This window comes from Oratosquilla oratoria, chromosome 37 (assembly GCF_046742065.1).
Source record: "Oratosquilla oratoria isolate Oo_2021 chromosome 37, ASM4674206v1, whole genome shotgun sequence".
Classification (NCBI taxonomy): Eukaryota; Metazoa; Arthropoda; class Malacostraca; order Stomatopoda; family Squillidae; genus Oratosquilla; species Oratosquilla oratoria.
Window position 1 is genome coordinate 4,583,676 of NC_134813.1, and position 17,025 is coordinate 4,600,700.

At 38.1% G+C, this 17,025-nt stretch overlaps 1 protein-coding gene across 6 annotated transcripts in view; it reads right to left on the reverse strand.

Moving 5' to 3' along the window:
• The window catches only part of LOC143019507 (brefeldin A-inhibited guanine nucleotide-exchange protein 3), a 659,822-nt gene that overhangs the window by 276,419 nt on the left and 366,378 nt on the right, over positions 1 to 17,025 (reverse strand). For all 6 annotated transcript variants that reach the window (XM_076175183.1, XM_076175181.1, XM_076175182.1 and 3 more), the window contains exon 26: positions 15,940 to 16,086. In XM_076175183.1, coding sequence (XP_076031298.1) covers positions 15,940 to 16,086 — 147 coding nt within the window. The remainder of the gene's footprint in view (positions 1 to 15,939; positions 16,087 to 17,025) is intronic.

The following is a 17,025-nucleotide window of genomic DNA, read 5'->3' on the forward strand; positions in this document are numbered from 1 at the left end:
AGGGTTAAACAACCAAGTGCAGCCTTGACTTGACAAGAAACTATTGACATCACCACCTTCATCGGTAATGGCAAGCAAGTTCAGTGCCTTGACAGCACCTACAAAGTTCGTGCCTCTGTCAGAACGCATCAGTTTAACTGGGCCACGAATACAGATGAATCTCTTTAAGGCATTAATGAAGGAAGAAGTACTCAATTCTTCTACCGTCTCTATATGGATAGCTCTGGAAACAAGACAGGTGAACAGAACACCCCATCTTTTACTTTCGAGGAAGGAACTTCTAGTGCGCCGCGTTTTTATATGCCAGGGGCCAAAAAGGTCAACTCCTACATAAGAAAATGGCGGATTGGGAGTAAGTCTGGGCAAGTCTCCCATCTTCTGAACACATGCCTTACCTCTTACCCTTTTACAGGTGACGCATTTAGAAATGACCTTAGAGATGGAACGTTTCCCTCCCAAAATCCAGAAACCACCTGTATGGATGGCTCCTTCTGTAATCACTCTCCCTTGGTGGTGCACTGTCTCATGGTAGTGACGGATCAACAACATGCCTAAGTGGGATTCCCTTGGAATAATGATAGGCTTTGCAAGCATACCAAGTACATCGCTGCCTTGGCTCAACCTGCCTCCTACACGAAGTAGGCCCTTCTGGTCTAAATAAGGAGACAGAGATGCAATGGGACTGGAAGGAGATAAACAAACTTCACCTTGCAATTTAATCATGGCAGACGAAAAATAATCCTTTTGGTATATCTGAACAATGAGATCAGCTGCATCTTCTAGTTGATTGGGTGACTTATGTTTGTTGCACATATGCCAACCTGAACAACACTTGTTACCTTGTTTGAAAGAACGGGCTATATGCTTAACCCATTCAACTCCGATGACAAGATGTCTTGTCATTTGGTCAAATAAAACAAAAAATCATAATAAAACAACAAAATGTTTGATGATCAAACAGCACCAGAAAAATATGACGTCATCAGTCCTCCTTGAGGAGGACTGATGACGTCATATTTTTCTGGTGCTGTTTGATCATCAAACATTTTGTTGTTTTATTATGATTTTTTGTTTTATTTGACCAAATGACAAGACATCTTGTCATCGGAGTTGAATGGGTTAAGGAGAGCTACCGCTCTTACAAGTCTCCTCCAACAGGAGAAATTAGAGAACCTCTGAGCTAATGACACAACTGCAGGTTCTACATTGCTCTTGTTTACACTAACAAGGGGTTCAGACTCAATTGTGTAGTCTGATACCTTCACTTCTTTATCTGTCTCATGGTACTTTTCCTTCTTTGAGTGACAAGTCAATTATCTTTTGTATTTTGTCCTTTTGTATTTTGTCCTCGACTATTATTTCAGCCCATCCATCCCTTTCCTGCATTATTTCTATTAGCCTCAAGTAAAAGCAAATCAAGTTAGTGGCACATGATCTTCCATGTCTAAAGCCAAATTGCTTTGGATTAAGTATATTATTTTTCTTCCAGATGTTTAATCCATTTATCTTTTATAATTTTTTCACATATTTTAGCTATTGTGCTTGTAAGGGAGATCAGTCTATAGTTTGTTGTGTCTTCTTAATCTCCTTTATATATTGGTACAATATTTGCATTTTTCAAATCTTGTAGTACCTTTCCTTCTTTGAGTTAGTAATCAATTACCTTATGTATTTTGTCTATTAGTTCATCTATACATTCTTATAGTATCCAATTTGCAATTCCATCAAGACCATGTGATTTACTGACACCAAGGTTTATCATTTGGTCCCTTATTTCCTTCTGTGTCATAATTATTTCTTTCATTGGGAGAGAGATCTTTGTCCTTCATCCCAATTTTGTGTACAGGAATACCTCACTATATGACTGAGTGCTATAAAGTAGGTAAAACAAATGTTGGGTGTATGTGAAAGCCCCTGGCAAAAATTGAGGAGGGGGTTGACAGGGTCCATGAACACAACCCCCTAGCAGTTTTGTCGCCAGCAGCGAAGCAAACCTATTTGTTGTTGTACGAGATGGCTATGCTGTTGTTGTGACCAGTAAAACGTTTTCTTTCCAGTTCTTGTTTTTGGTATAGTTTCTAGCATAATGGAAAAAGATAATGAAGAAAGAACAACGAATGAATCAATGAAGAGAGGACTTGATGTGAGTATAGTAGAAAGTCCAAGAGGTGTAATACCCAAATGCCATTGTGTGATTGATACCCTGAGAAAAAACCCAAGGTGGGAAAATAATGTCTTTTCAGGAACTCAAGCGAAGTAGGAAAAAGTTTAGATATAGACAGAGAAATTAGGTATAGCAATGCACTAAGAAATTGCGAAATAAACGAATTAATGGAAGAAATCATAGACTTGAAACTCGATTACCAAGCTGTTCACAGGGAATTGATCACATTATGAAAGAACAATGAACAAACAATCAAAGAGTTGAGTGACCTAAAAAGTGAATTAGAAAGTCTTAAGAGAGAAAATGAAAGAATGAAAAATGAGGATAAAAATAAAAATGATGAACTGAAAAAGGAGATCAAAGAGCAGTTGCAAGTAGTGACCGGACAATAGCAGAATCAATCAAAGAAACGGACCTCATTGAAATAAAAAATCAATGGAAGCAAGAACAGGAAAATCAAGAAATATCATTTGAAAAAATATTAAAAGAACCGATGGAAGAAAATAAATATAGAGGTATAAAAGTAATCAAAGAAAAGGAAAACCTGGTGAGAGATACATTTGACAAAGGCAAATGCATTTTGGTCCATAGTATACAGGAAAAGCATATGTATAGATACCAAAAAGAAAAGGAGAAGGAATTAGTCAAAGCAATTCTGAAAGAAATACAGGATGAAGATCAGAATCTCGTTAAAGAAATTGATGAGATTCACAGGACAGGCAAATACTCAAAAGAAAAACATCATAGACCTCTAAGAATAAAACTAAGAACACAAATGATGGCAGAGGAAGTATTATCAAAAGCGGTCAAACTGGCTAATAGCAAGAAATTAAAAAATATTAGAATACAAAAGGAAATGAGTGATGAGGAAAAAGAGAAAGGCAAAGCGCTCAGAATTGAAGCAAATTATCAGAATGAAAAGAGAACAGAAACGGAAAAAAACTCGTTTTTTTGGAGAGTGCTGGACTTGAGACTGAAAAAATGGTACGTCAAAGAAATGGAAACCTAAACCAAAAAAATAAAAGAAAATATGAAAATAAAAGTGGCATACACAAATATTGATGGTATGATCTCTGGAATCAATGAACTAAATGACTATCTAGAAATAGAAAAACCTGATATCATGGGCATAGTAGAGACAAAATTGAAAGGACCACTATCAACAGGCATAGTGGGACATGGTCTATAACCACTGGGCAAAAAATAGAACTGAAAAGCAAGGAGGAGGTGTCATGATTTTGACCAAAAAAGGTTTAAATGTGACAAAGATAATTAAAGGTCAAGACAATGTATAAACAATTATGATTAAAATTGCCAACAAAAAGATGAAAAGCAGAAAATTTGTAGTAGTAGTGTATGTACCACCAAAAACCCATGCATGGTCAGATAGCAAACACTCCAAATTATTGGAAACAACAAAGGTGCTAAATGAGTTACTGAAAGAGGGTGGAAATATTGTAATCATGGGTGATTTTAATGCAAAAGACATAATTTGGGAAGAAATGATAGTTAAAGGGGGAGATGAACTTTGGAGCAACATTCTACTAGGTATGACCATTGAATACACCCAAACACAATGGGTTAAGGAAAATACTAGATACAGAAACAATGAGGAACCATCAAAACTAGACCTAATACAGTAAAAGCCCTCATATCTGGCATTCAGGTATCTGGCAACTTCAAGTATCCTGTATATTTTTTCCAAGCATTAAAATCTATAAAAATCTATATGAAATCAATACAAATCTATAAAATTTCCCGCATGAGACTTCAATTGTTCCTGCTGTCACCAGAGCACACCACTGTCTGGGTCAGTTTTGCACCACCCGCCACAGCCCACTCCCCACACTGTTCAGTCTCACATGTGCCACATTTGTGTTTGCATCCGTTCAGTTCAGCTACATTCTTCCTCAAGTGTTCCCCTGTAAACTTTCATCATGCCCAAAGTTGACCAACTGAAACATGTTATGGTTACACTTAAGCAGAAGGTGGACATTTGCAAACATTTTGAGAAAGGGGAAAACAAAAAAATACTCATGGATGAATTCGGCATAGGCTCATCAACCAGCTACAGTATTAAGGCCCAATCAAAGAAGTTACGTGAGTTTATGAAGGGGACAAATACCCGCTGAAAACCATCACACTTTACAATATCAGCATGGGGACATGATTGACAAAGTGTTGTACGAGTGGTTTTGCTTGAAAAGATCTGAAGGAGTATCAATAACAGGCCCCATTGTGCAAAAAAAAGGACACGACCTAGCAAAGAAGATGGGTGAAGCGGAAACATGCCAGTTCTCAGATGGTTGACTACACCGATTCAAGACTTGGCATGGAATAAGGAAGCTGGACATTGCTGGTGAATCAAATCTGCAGATCAACCATCGGCTGACGAGTTTATCGACAGGTAATGATTGTTAAATTTATGCTAGTTTATCATTAAATAGGCCTAGGCCTAGCCCATGCTAACATGATTTATACCATCAGATGTTTTACTCCTATCCTTCTTTTTCTTCTCCATTCTTATCATTTCTTTCTCTAATTCATGTTCTCTGTTTTTATATCTTATAGGTTTGCCAAACATTTTGAGAAAGGGGAAAACAGAAAAATACTCATGGATGAATTCAGCATAAGAATATTTCAGCAGCTTGTTCAATATAGAAGAGGACGGTGAGAGGACAGATGAAGAACAGACAAATGGCGTCTGGGTTGATGAAGAGGGGATTAATGAATCAGAAGTAAAGAAAGCACTGGCTAAAATAAAGAATAATAAAGCATGCAGTATTGACAATATTCCTAGAGAAATATTTAAATATGGTGGAGGAATAGCTCTCAGTCTTCTGACAGAATTGCTCAGTAAGGCCTGGGACATAGGTGAAGTCCCAAAGGATTGGTCCACTGCACTAATATGCCCAGTATTCAAGAAAGGAGACCAAACTGAATGCTCAAATTACAGATGTATTTCTCTACTCTCGCATACAGGGAAAATATATGAATGAGTGTTAGAGGCTCGTCTGTATGGCAGAGTAGAACACATACTGGCAGAGGCTCAACATGGGTTCAGACCAAACAGAGGGACTTCAGATCTAATCTTTGCTTTAAAGATGATCCTCGAAAAGTCAAGGGAGTTTGATAAAGACAAATATGTAACACTCTTAGATCTAGAGAAAGCATTTGATTGTGTACCAAGGGACAAGTTGTGGTCAGTACTCCAAAGTGCGCAATACCAAATACCCACAAAACTGAGAAGACCTATTAAGAGCCTTTACAATTCCAATAATACAGCAGTCAAGCCCATTAGTGAGACCTTACAGTGGTTTGATATATCATCTGGAGTGCGCCTGGGTAGTGTGCTAGTGATAAAGGAAGTTCAATTTAGAAGAGGGGAAAGGGATCCTATAGAATCATTAGATTTTGCCTATGCAGATGATATACTCAACATTGAATCATCTTTACATGCTGCAAGTGAATCCTTAAATCTATGGAACGTGGTACTCAGAGTACAGACTAAAGCTAAATGTTGGTAAAACTGAAATAATGGTAGTAAGCAGGAGAGAAGAAAAATTGAAGATGGAGATCAATGGAGTACCTATTCAGCAGAAAGAATCCGTAAAATATTTAGGAGTCACCTGGGATGGCAAAGCAAAACATGAAAGTGCGGTAGAAGCTAGTATTGCTGCCTATAGCCAAAACCTACTATACCCATTGATGAAAGATCGAAATGTCCCTAATGCAGTTAACCACTTCCCTCCGGGCCAAAATCTTGCGGGCAGCATTAGCTGCCAGATGTACGACGTTGCGTCATAATATTCGCACCATAAAAAATAGTCACCGCTTATATACAGTAGATCGTTCTCTCTTTCACCCGTGAATTTTGATAACCATAGAAAATGTGATGAAGCCAGTTTAGAGAGTATGTCAGTTACACAGGGACAACTACAATAAATATAATCAAGACGCCGATATGGCAGCCTCGCGCATCCACTTGCTCCTCATGCCGCCTACGTAGGCGGCACCGTATGGAAGGGGTTAGAATAGTGATATATGAGAGTATTCTTAGACCCATATTGACATATGGATGTGAATCTTGGACTTTAACAACAAAGACCAGCAGCAAAGTCCAAGCAGCAGAAATGAGAGCATTGAGACTCATCAAGGGGGTTACGAGGTTTGACCACATATACAATGATGCAATTAGGCAAGAGTTGGAGGTAGAGAGCATCTTAGAGTTTGTAGAACGTGCACAACTAAGATGGTTAGGACATGTTGAACGAATGGATCAGAAGAGGACCCCTAAGAGATAGCTTCATTGGACACCAACCAGCAAGATAATGAATACTGATGATGGGCTATGCCGATGGGGCACAACGCTTGAACAAGTATGTCAAAACTGGATTTTTGATGACAAAAGGGAAGTTGGCGGTCTCTCATACTGACAGGTGAAGACGCTTAACAGGAGTCTGATAAATGTAAAGGTTTGCCAAATTGGTAGAGGAGCATGGACTGACCCCAGACCAGGTTTACAATGCAGATGAGACTGGCCTTTTCTACCGCTGTCTTCCGAAAACAATACTTGCAAGCAAGGCAGAGGGGTCTCTCAAAGGATTCACGCACAGCAAGGATTGAATGACTGTGCTGTTCTGTACAAATATGGCAGGAGCTCATAGGATAAAGTTGTGTGGTGGGCAAGTACAAAAAACTGTAATGTTTTAAGAATATCACGTACCTGCCTGTTGATTACACTGGTATACAGAAGAAAAAAAAGAAATTCTGGCATGGAATTTTAGAACAGTTTAAGACTAATTTGAGGGTGCTGAATTCAAATCTGATCACAGATTTTTCTCTATCACATCACGTTTTTGCACTATTGGTATATACCTTATTTTCATGAATTTCAAGAAAAAATTATCCTTCTCTTTAGTAGTTAAGCAAAACTGCCAGATAATATGGCTTATTTTGGTAAATTTACTTTTCATTTAGCCATCTGATGAAGACTGCGACATACCAATTCTGTCAGCAAGGTGGGTACACAAAATACCCATGTTTTCTGTGTTACTGAGACAGTAGAGCTACATAAGAGCATTGGGTGAAAAAGGAATGGCCTCAGCGACAGAGTTTGGCATCTGGTGATAAGAATGTCATCAATGATCCTCTAGTGGATAGGAAGAACATTGTCTTTCCTCCCTTGCACATATAACTCAGATTGATGAAACTGTTCGTCAAAGCTTTAGATCACGGTGGAGAATACTTCAGCTATATATGTTCAAATTTTCCTGGTCTTAGCAAAGAGAAGAAAAAGGCTGGAATATTTGATGGACCTCAAATAAAAATACTTATGAGAGATCCAAATTTTATCACATCAATGAGTGAGAAAGCAGGAAGAGCTTGGAATGCCTCTTGTAGTGTGGCACAGAATTTTCTTGGGAATAAGAAAGCAGAGAACTATGAAGAGATTGTGGAAGAGCTACTAATGAGCCTGCGGGATCTTGAATGTAGAATGAGTATCAAGATTCACTATTTGCACAGCCATTTGGACAACTTTCAGGAGAACCTTGGGCATGTGAGCAAGGAACAAGGGGAGCGGTTTCATCAGGACATTGAAACGATGGAAGAATGGTATCAAGGACTTTGGGACTCACATATGATGGCGGATTATTGCTGGAGCTTGATGAGAGACAACCCAGAAGCTGTACGTCTGAGATTGACCAGAAAAGAAAATTCAAATGACTGCTATTTGCTACTGATCTGTACATCACTTATATGTATTTTTATATTTTCTACTTTAATTCTGTCACTATATTGGATTTGCTGTACATAAACTTTGTAATCTGTTTTTATTTGATTAAGAATACAAAATTTAGTACAAAAAGTCACTTGTTTTTGTCATGAAACCCTTGATATATAGGCTGATGAGTCATTAAAAAAAAAAAAAAATAAATGATATATCTCAAAATCCTGATGTGATAGACAAAAACTGAGTTCAGATTCGTGATCAGCAGCCCAAATTTAGTTGTAATTTGTTTTAAAACCTTTTGCCAGAAAAATTGTGTTGACCAGTGTTATCAAGCACAATGTAGCACATGATGAATTCAGAAATATTTATTCACTGGTTTAAGCATTTGTTTGTTCCCTCGGTTAAGGAAAATTTGAAAAAGAAAGGGCTCCCAGAGGACAGTAAAGTGGTGTTGTTGTTGGATAACTGCAAAGCACATCTGCCAGCTGAAGAACTTGTAGTGGGAAAAATATTTGCTATTTACCCACGAATGTCACCAGTATCATTCAGCACATGGATAAGGGTGTAATTCAGAATTTTAAGATGAATTACCATAAAAGTTTCCTGCATAAGCTTGTAATTTGTGATGACTGTACAATCCCTGAGTTTAAAAAAAAAATTGAATGTAAAAGACTGTATCTTCATGGCTTCGTTAGCTTGGCAGGATATAAAAAAACAAACCTTAATGCAATGTTGGCGTAAATTGTATCCCTTGATCATGTTTGAAGAAGCGGATGATTCTGACTTTGAAGGGTTTGGTGGCAAGAGAAATTCAGTGGTGAGTGAGTTGAGGGAGATGGTGGTGGTGCTAAACTTAGCGTAACAGATGAGGCGCTAAAAGAGTGGGTAGATGTGGACAAAGAAGAAGCAGTAACATTCACTCTAACTGATGAGGAACATATCAATGCAGTAATTGAAGATAATCTTAAGAAGATGACAGAGGCAGATAGTGAGGAAGAAGATGATTCTGAGCCTAAGGTGGTGTGGAAAGATTCTGCAAATGGTTTAGCTGTCTTTGCTAAGTTTGCAGAGCAGTGCAGCTATATGTCCACCCGAGATGTTATGTCTCTTCACTGCATTCAGAATGAGTTTTTATTGCAAAGAGGAAAGAACTGCAAACAAGCTGACATAAGAAACTATTTTAAAGTAGGTTGTAAGGGAAAGAAAGAGTGGCAAACAAGTACATAGGATAGTGATAAACTGGAGTGATGAACTGGATGTTGGTGAGTGAGGTGGTTTTGTTTGTTTGCTTATGTGCTTTATGTTAAGTCAAATGTTTATGTTATGTCAAATGTTGTTAATAGTGAATAAAATGAGTTGATTGTAGACATAGTGTTTTTGTAACCCTTCACTTATTTTAGTAACCCCTTCAGAAAAGTACAGAGAAGGTTAGTGTCTAGTGATTAACTATATGTTGGCGAGTGAGGTGGTGACGCCGCAATCATGTGATGCTTTATGTTACAGTATGTGATACTATATGTTAACTGACACTAATAGCGAGTAAAGGGGGTGATTGTAGACATATTTCTGCACCCTTTCACTTACTTTAGCAACCCCTTCAAGTACCCGGAATTTTCGAGTATCTGGCATACCTTTGGTCCCAGTGATGGCAGATAAGAGAGCTTTTACTATATTAACTTCTGTACCAGATATTGTGAACAGAAGGGAGTATAAAACACCAATTGGAAAAGGTGACCATACACTAATACAGTTTGAATTAAAAGAACAGAGCAACATAGATAGAAATGATAAACATAGAGAAGGAAGATTTATGTACAACAAAACAGACTTTGTAAAACTATGAAAAATTTTCCAAAACACAAACTGGGATAGTTTCTCTAAAGAGGAAACAAATATGCAAGACAAATGGAACATATTTAAAGTAAAGTACAAAGAAGGAATTAACAAATATGTACCAAACAAGAAACAAAAAGAGATTTATATAAAATGTTGGTTCAACAAAAGATGTAGTGAGGCTAAAGCCAGGAGAGATAAAGCCTGGAAAAAATGGAAAAATAACAGGAAAACATCTAAATGGCAAACATATAAAAAACTTAGAAACGAATATGTAAACATATGTAAACATACACAGGAAAGAAAAAAGAGAATATGAAAGGGATATCATAGACAAATGTAAGGATCAACCAAAACTCTTTTACAGATATAAATGACAAACTAAAGGATAAACATAATATAGTAAAATTGCGTGAAGGAGGCAAAGAATACATAGATGACACAGAGATGGCAGAAGTTATGATCAGACATTTCAGGTCTATTTTTACAATTGAGAACTCACAACCCTGGGAGGATGGACAACTAGAAAGTTCACCCATGATGAGGGAAATAAAAATAACACAAATGGAAATATGAGACCAAATAAAAAGCCTAGATGTCAGAAAGTTGCACGGACCAGATGGAATTGCAAATTGGATACTGAAAGAGTGTATATATGAACTGTCAGATAAACTACACAAGATAATTGACTTCTTACTAAAAGAGGGAAAGGAGCCACAAGATTGGAAAGATGCAAACATAGTACCAATACATAAAGGAGGAAATAGGGAAGATCCTACAAAATTTAGACCAGTGTCCCTCACAAGCATACATATATCAAGGCTTTTTCCCCCTTACAAGGGAGGTAGCCAAAAAGGAAAAGGCATAAAATCATTCCCACCCATTCCATCCCTGAATACACTCCACACCCCTCCACCTTCCCTCTTATCTTAGCGCCTCCTGGATGATGGGTCATCCCTGCACCTTGTCCACTGTCCTGGGTCAGAAGCAGTGTCGCAAGACACAGCAAATCCACAGCAAAGCCGCTTCATTAAATCGGCAACCCCCCCTGTCCCCCCATGCATAAAAGGAGAAGACGGGGAGAAATCCCTTCCGGCTGCGTCAAATTTTGCTCACAAAGGATTACAAAGGCGGAGCATGCCGACAGGAGACCTTTTGATCCATATCTAGGTCGGATGCAAAAAAAAAAATAAAATAAAAAAAAAAAAAAAAAATTAATAAATAAATAAATAAAAACTATAATAATGTAAATAACAAATAAAATACATAAATAAATGCATAGGTATAGTTCAAATAAACAAACAGGTAAATGGTAAATGATAATATATTGACATATAACTAATAATAAATGAAAATCAGACAGACAAATTATAACAAAACAAAAACAAATAATATAACATAAATTATAATCATTACAGCATCTTACTTAGGTATTTATCTAAATGATTCTTAAAGCTTTGAACTGAAATACATTGCACTACCTGTGCAGGAAGTTTATTCCATTCATTAACTACACGGTTGGCAAAGTTGTTTCTACCTACTTCCAAATTGAATCTATTTCCGGACAGTTTGAGACCATTGTTTCTTGTCTGATTCTCATTCAATGTGAAAATTTTGTCACTTTTGATGTTGTCAATTCCCTTTAAAATCTTAAAGACCTGTATCAAGTCACCTCTGAGTCTACACTTTTTTAGGGAAAACAGATTCATGTGTTTAAGTCGATTTTCGTATGATTTATTTTTGATATTTGGAATCAGTTTTGTGGCTCGCCGTTGTACTTTTTCCAGTCTGTCAATGTCTTTAATGAGATTCGGTGACCATACGGAAACAGCATATTCCAAATGTGGACGAACTAACGATTTATATAGCTTGTTAATGAGTGATGGACTTTTGAAATCAAAAGATCGCGCAATCAATCCCAGAATCTTATTTGCTTTCTCTGAGGCTGAAATACACTGCATGGATGATTTGAGGTCGTTACTGATAATTACGCTGAGATCTTTTTCACTATCCACTTTTGTTAACGAATTTCCAAATAACTTGTAATCGTACTTACTGTTATTTTTACCTATGTGCATTACCTTGCATTTACTTGTGTTAAATTTCATTAGCCACTTTTCAGACCATTGCTGTAATTTATTTAAATCTTCTTGAATATCTAATTGGTTTGAGTGATCATTTGCCACTCCGCACAGTTTTGTATCATCAGCAAATTTGGAAACAGTAGATTTTAGTCCATGGTCTATATCATTTATATATACTATGAATAGAAGTGGCCAAAGAACGGAACCCTGAGGAACTCCACTTGCAACACTTTTCCATCCAGAAGTTTTTCCATTTAAAACAACTCTCTGTTTTCGACCTTTCAACCAATTACTAGTCAACCTAATAGGCTACCACTTATTCCATGCAAAGCTAATTTAGTAATTAGTCTTTCGACACATACTACCTCACCCCCCATCCCTCTACCCATTCCACCTCATGCATCACAACATCATCCATACTCAACCATTCTCCATTCACCTGTCTTCTGTCCTCTCCCGTCCTTCCTCAATAGACATTCCCCTCTTCCCAAAAGCCCCCTTCACTCCATCCATCCACCTCATCCTAGGATGTCCCTTCATGTTCACTCCCCCCACATCTGCCTTCCATACTTCTTTTACTAGTCTTTCTTCACTCATTCTTTCCATGTGTCCAAACCATCATAATACTCTTCCATCAACCCTATCTCCCAACTCCCTTTCCACCCCTGTTCTCCTCCTCACCTCCTCATTTCTCACTCTATCTAGCCTAGTAACCCCCATCACAAGCACAGTATCAAAAACATGCGAAAAGATTATCAGGAGCAGATGGACCAAACACTTGGAAGAAAACAAAATAATAAATCCCAAACAATTTGGTTTTAGAAGTGGAAGATCGTGCACCACAAATCTAATCTGCTTTTACTCAAGACTAATTGAGATAATAAAAGAAAGAGATGGATGGACAGACTGCACCTTCTTGGATTTGCAGAAAGCATTTAACAAGGTACCACACAAAAAATTAATAAGGAAAATTGAAAAAATAGGATGAATTCAAGGCAAACTGTTGGAATGGGTGAAGGATTTCTTAACTGGGAGAAAAACGAGAGTGGTACTTAGAGACAAAAATTTGAAATGGGAAGATATAAAAAGTGGCGTCCTACAAGGCTCTTTTGGCTCCTTTAATGTTTGCCATATACATAAATGATAAGGATGAAGGAGTAAATTGTTACATGAACTTTTTTCCTGATGATGCCAAATTACTCAAGAGAGTGAAAACAGAAATGACCTGGATAAAGTATGGGAATGGAGCCAGAAATATGAAATGAACTTAAACATCAAGAAATGTAGCATAATGGAATTTGGAGGAGGCAAAAATAGTTTTGGGAAAATATACGATTGGTAACAAAGTAGTCAAAAAAGTAAACCCAGAGAAGGACCTAGGAGTAATCATCTCAAGTTATTTGACACCTGACAAACATGTAAATAAGTTATTTGGAGAGACCTACAACCTATTAGGATAAAGGAAAGTGGCCTTCGACTACATGGATGAGGAGATGATTAAGAAAATAACTATTACATTGATAAGACCAAAATTAGAACATGCTACATCAATGTGGGCACCTAGCACAAAGAAAATACATACATACATATACCAAGGCTTTTTCCCCCTTACAAGGGAGGCAGCCAAAAAGAAAAAGGCATAAAAACATTCCACCCCCTCCACCCTCCCTCTTATCTTAGCACCTCCTGGATGACGGGTCATCCCTGCACCTTGTCCACTGCCCTGGGTCAGAGGCAGCGTCGCAAGACTCAGAATATCCACAGCAAGGCCGCTTCATTAAATCGGTGACCCCCCCCCCCTCTCCGTCCCCCCCATGCAGAAGAGGAGAAGACAGGGAGAAATTCCTTTGGGATGCGTCAAATTTTTCTCACACATACTACCTCACCCCCCATCCCCCCACCCATTCCACCTCATGCAATCACATCATCATCCATATACAACCATTCTCCATTCATCCCTGTCTTCTGTCCTCTCTTGTCCTTCCTCAATAGACATTCCCCTCTTCCCAAAAGCCCCCTTCACCCCATCCATCCATCTCATCCTAGGATGTCCCCTCATGTTCACTCCCTACACATCTGCCTTCCATACCTCTTTTACTAGTCTTTCTTCACTCATTTTTTCCATGTGTCCAAACCATCCTAATACTCTTTCATCAACCCTATCTCCCAACTCCCTTTCCACTCCTGTTCTCCTCCTTACCTCCTCATTTCTCACTCTATCTAGCCTAGTAACCCCTATCATACTTCTCAGACACCTCATCTCAAACACATTCAAACTCTTTCTCTCTTCCTCATGTTCCATGTTTCTGCCCCATACAGTGCTGTTGGAGCAATCACTCCTTCATACAGTCTCCTCTTAGCATCCATTCCCAAATGTCTATTCCTCATTACACTCTTTCATCCACCAAGGCAATTACTCGCTTCTCTCAATCTACATTCTACCTCCACCTCCACACCACCCTTTCCTGTCACATTTGTACCCAAGTATCTAAAACTATCCACTCCCTCCTGTCACTCTCCCTTAATGCTCACCTCCAGTCTGCTGTCACTTTCACCCCTTGTACATCTCATCACCTTACTTTTACCCACATTTATCTTCAGCTTTCTTCTTTCACACACTCTCCCAAACTCGGTCACCAACTTCCTCAATCCCTCCTCTGATCCTGCTACAAGCGCAGTGTCATCTGCAAAACAACAGCTGGCTCATCTCCCACTTTTCTTCATTTTCTTTAACAATCTCCAATCCCTGACCCACCACCCTTGCATTTACCTATCACACCACCCCATCCATGTATAAGTTGAACAGCCAGGGTGACATAATACATCCCTAACAAAGTCCCATCTTTACCTCGAACCACTCACTATCTCCATTTCTAATCCTGACACATGCTCTACTACTCTCATAAAAACTCTTGACAGCTCCTAGAAGCTTTCCTCCTATCCCTAATATCCGCAAAACCTCCCACAGTGCCTTCCTGTCTACCCTGTCATAAGCCTTTCCAGATCCATAAAAGCCCAAAAAACATCCTTACCTTTTCCTATAGCTTTCTCACATATCCGTCTTACCACAAAAATCTGATCTTCGCAACCCCTACCTGTCCTAAATCCACACTTTTTTTTATTAATATTTTTCTTTCAGTGTCTGATCCCCCTTAATTACTGTATGATAAATGTTAATTACTGTATAAGGTTTTATAATGAACGATTTAAGTAAATATGTGTACTGTTGTAATCTTTGTCTCAAATATGTAAAGTATAAATACTTCTTACATATTTTAAACATTCTGGTACCCATATACACAAAAATTCCTAGGGGGGGGGGGCAAATCCTACTTCACAGTTTTTCACCTTTCGCGGGGGGTTCTGGTCCCCATTAACCGCGAAAAACAAGGGATCACTGTACTCTTGTTATGAAATGTAAAGTCACTGCTGTATTACTCATTCTCTTTCACTATGAGTAATAATAAACACAGAAACCATGATCAAACCAGTTCATAGAATTCTGGGGTCGCTCAGCTACAACTACAAAATAAATATAATCAAGACTCCAATGCTGACATCCTTGTATACCCACTCTTGCCTCATGACGCCTACATAGGCATCATCGTACTGAAGAGTTTAACCTTGTGTTCGTCTATTTCAGTTTTTCAGCTCCTTTATACTGGGATATTTTATCACTCTAGCTCCCATCCCACTGGTCAGGCTTCTCAGATGATGAATAAACCACATTTATCACAATTCATTATTACTTATCATTATTCATCATTTGCTGGCCTACCAAGGATTGAGGACAATAATGATACAGCATACTGCATTATCAGGATACTATACAGTACAGTATATGGACTCATCAAAGCTTCACTAATGTAAACGTAAGTTTACTAGCTTTTTCACTCATTATTATCTATATTTCTATATAAATAGCATACTCTGTACAGGATTTTTTTTTTAACATCTAAAAGAGCATTTATTTAACAATTTGACTAGGGAGACCCGCGCTAGTCTATAAACAGTTACCAGTATGTGACCATATCAGTATAGACCATTTTATTATCAATAGCCATTCAAAAACATAACCCATCAATAACAAGGGCTGTATTAAACAATAAATAAAAAATCCTTACCTGTTCCCTTGACATGCTTCAATAGACAGAGAATACAGTCCAGGGCAGCATTAGCAAACACAAGAACATTATCTGTGGCTAGGAATGCCTCAAAAACATCCTTGACAACATGCATATGGCCAAGTCCTTCCTTTGAGCTCCCTAAGCCTGCAAACATCAAAATATAACATTGTATATTATGAAAACAGATTTTCAGAAGTCTCTATATACACAACTCTTTCTTTTCTCATTAGACTTTTCATACCCCCAAAGTATTTACTTACACTTCTATAATTCATCTCCAAATACATTCCTCTGTTCAATGCCACATTTAAATACAACTCCTCACTTCCTCCAGTTTCTTTACCTTACCATTCATATCCCACTTGCCACTACCATCCCTCCTAATACATTTCATCACTTCATTTCTTCCCACATTTACTCTAAATTTTCTTCTTTCAAGCTCCTTTCCAAACTCAGTTTGTCATCAGAATCCACCATAAGGATAGTGTCATCCAAAAACATCTGGTTCTTTACCTTACCATTCACATCCCTCTTGCCACTACCATCCTTCCTAATACATTTCATCACTTCATTTCTTCCCACATTTACTCTAAATTTTCTTCTTTCAAGCTCCTTTCCAAACTCAGTCACCAACTGAGTTTGTCATCAGAATCCACCACAAGGATGTTGTCATCCAAAAACATCTGGTTCACTACCCAAGACCTTCCACCCTCACCCACTAGATATATGAAGATGAACAGGCAGAACCCCATGAACTTAACTCTTTTCAGTAAAGTAACAGAGATATCATTACACAGAGCATGTCTATAAATGATCAAATTGACGAGTTAAACACCATATGAGGACGGAGCCTTTATTTGTACGACGTTTTGCTTATTACAGCTTTTTCAAGTACAAGTTGAGATACATATGCTTGAGATTAAATAAGGGGAAAGGAGGGAACGGGGAGAGAAAAGCAGAAGGGGGGGGGAAGGAAGAGGAGGAGGAGGAGGAGAAGGGGGGGGGATGGAACACTGGATAAGGTTGAGAATGCTGGCCCAAACGTCCATGGGCGAAATGTTCACAAAGGATGGATTTAAATAT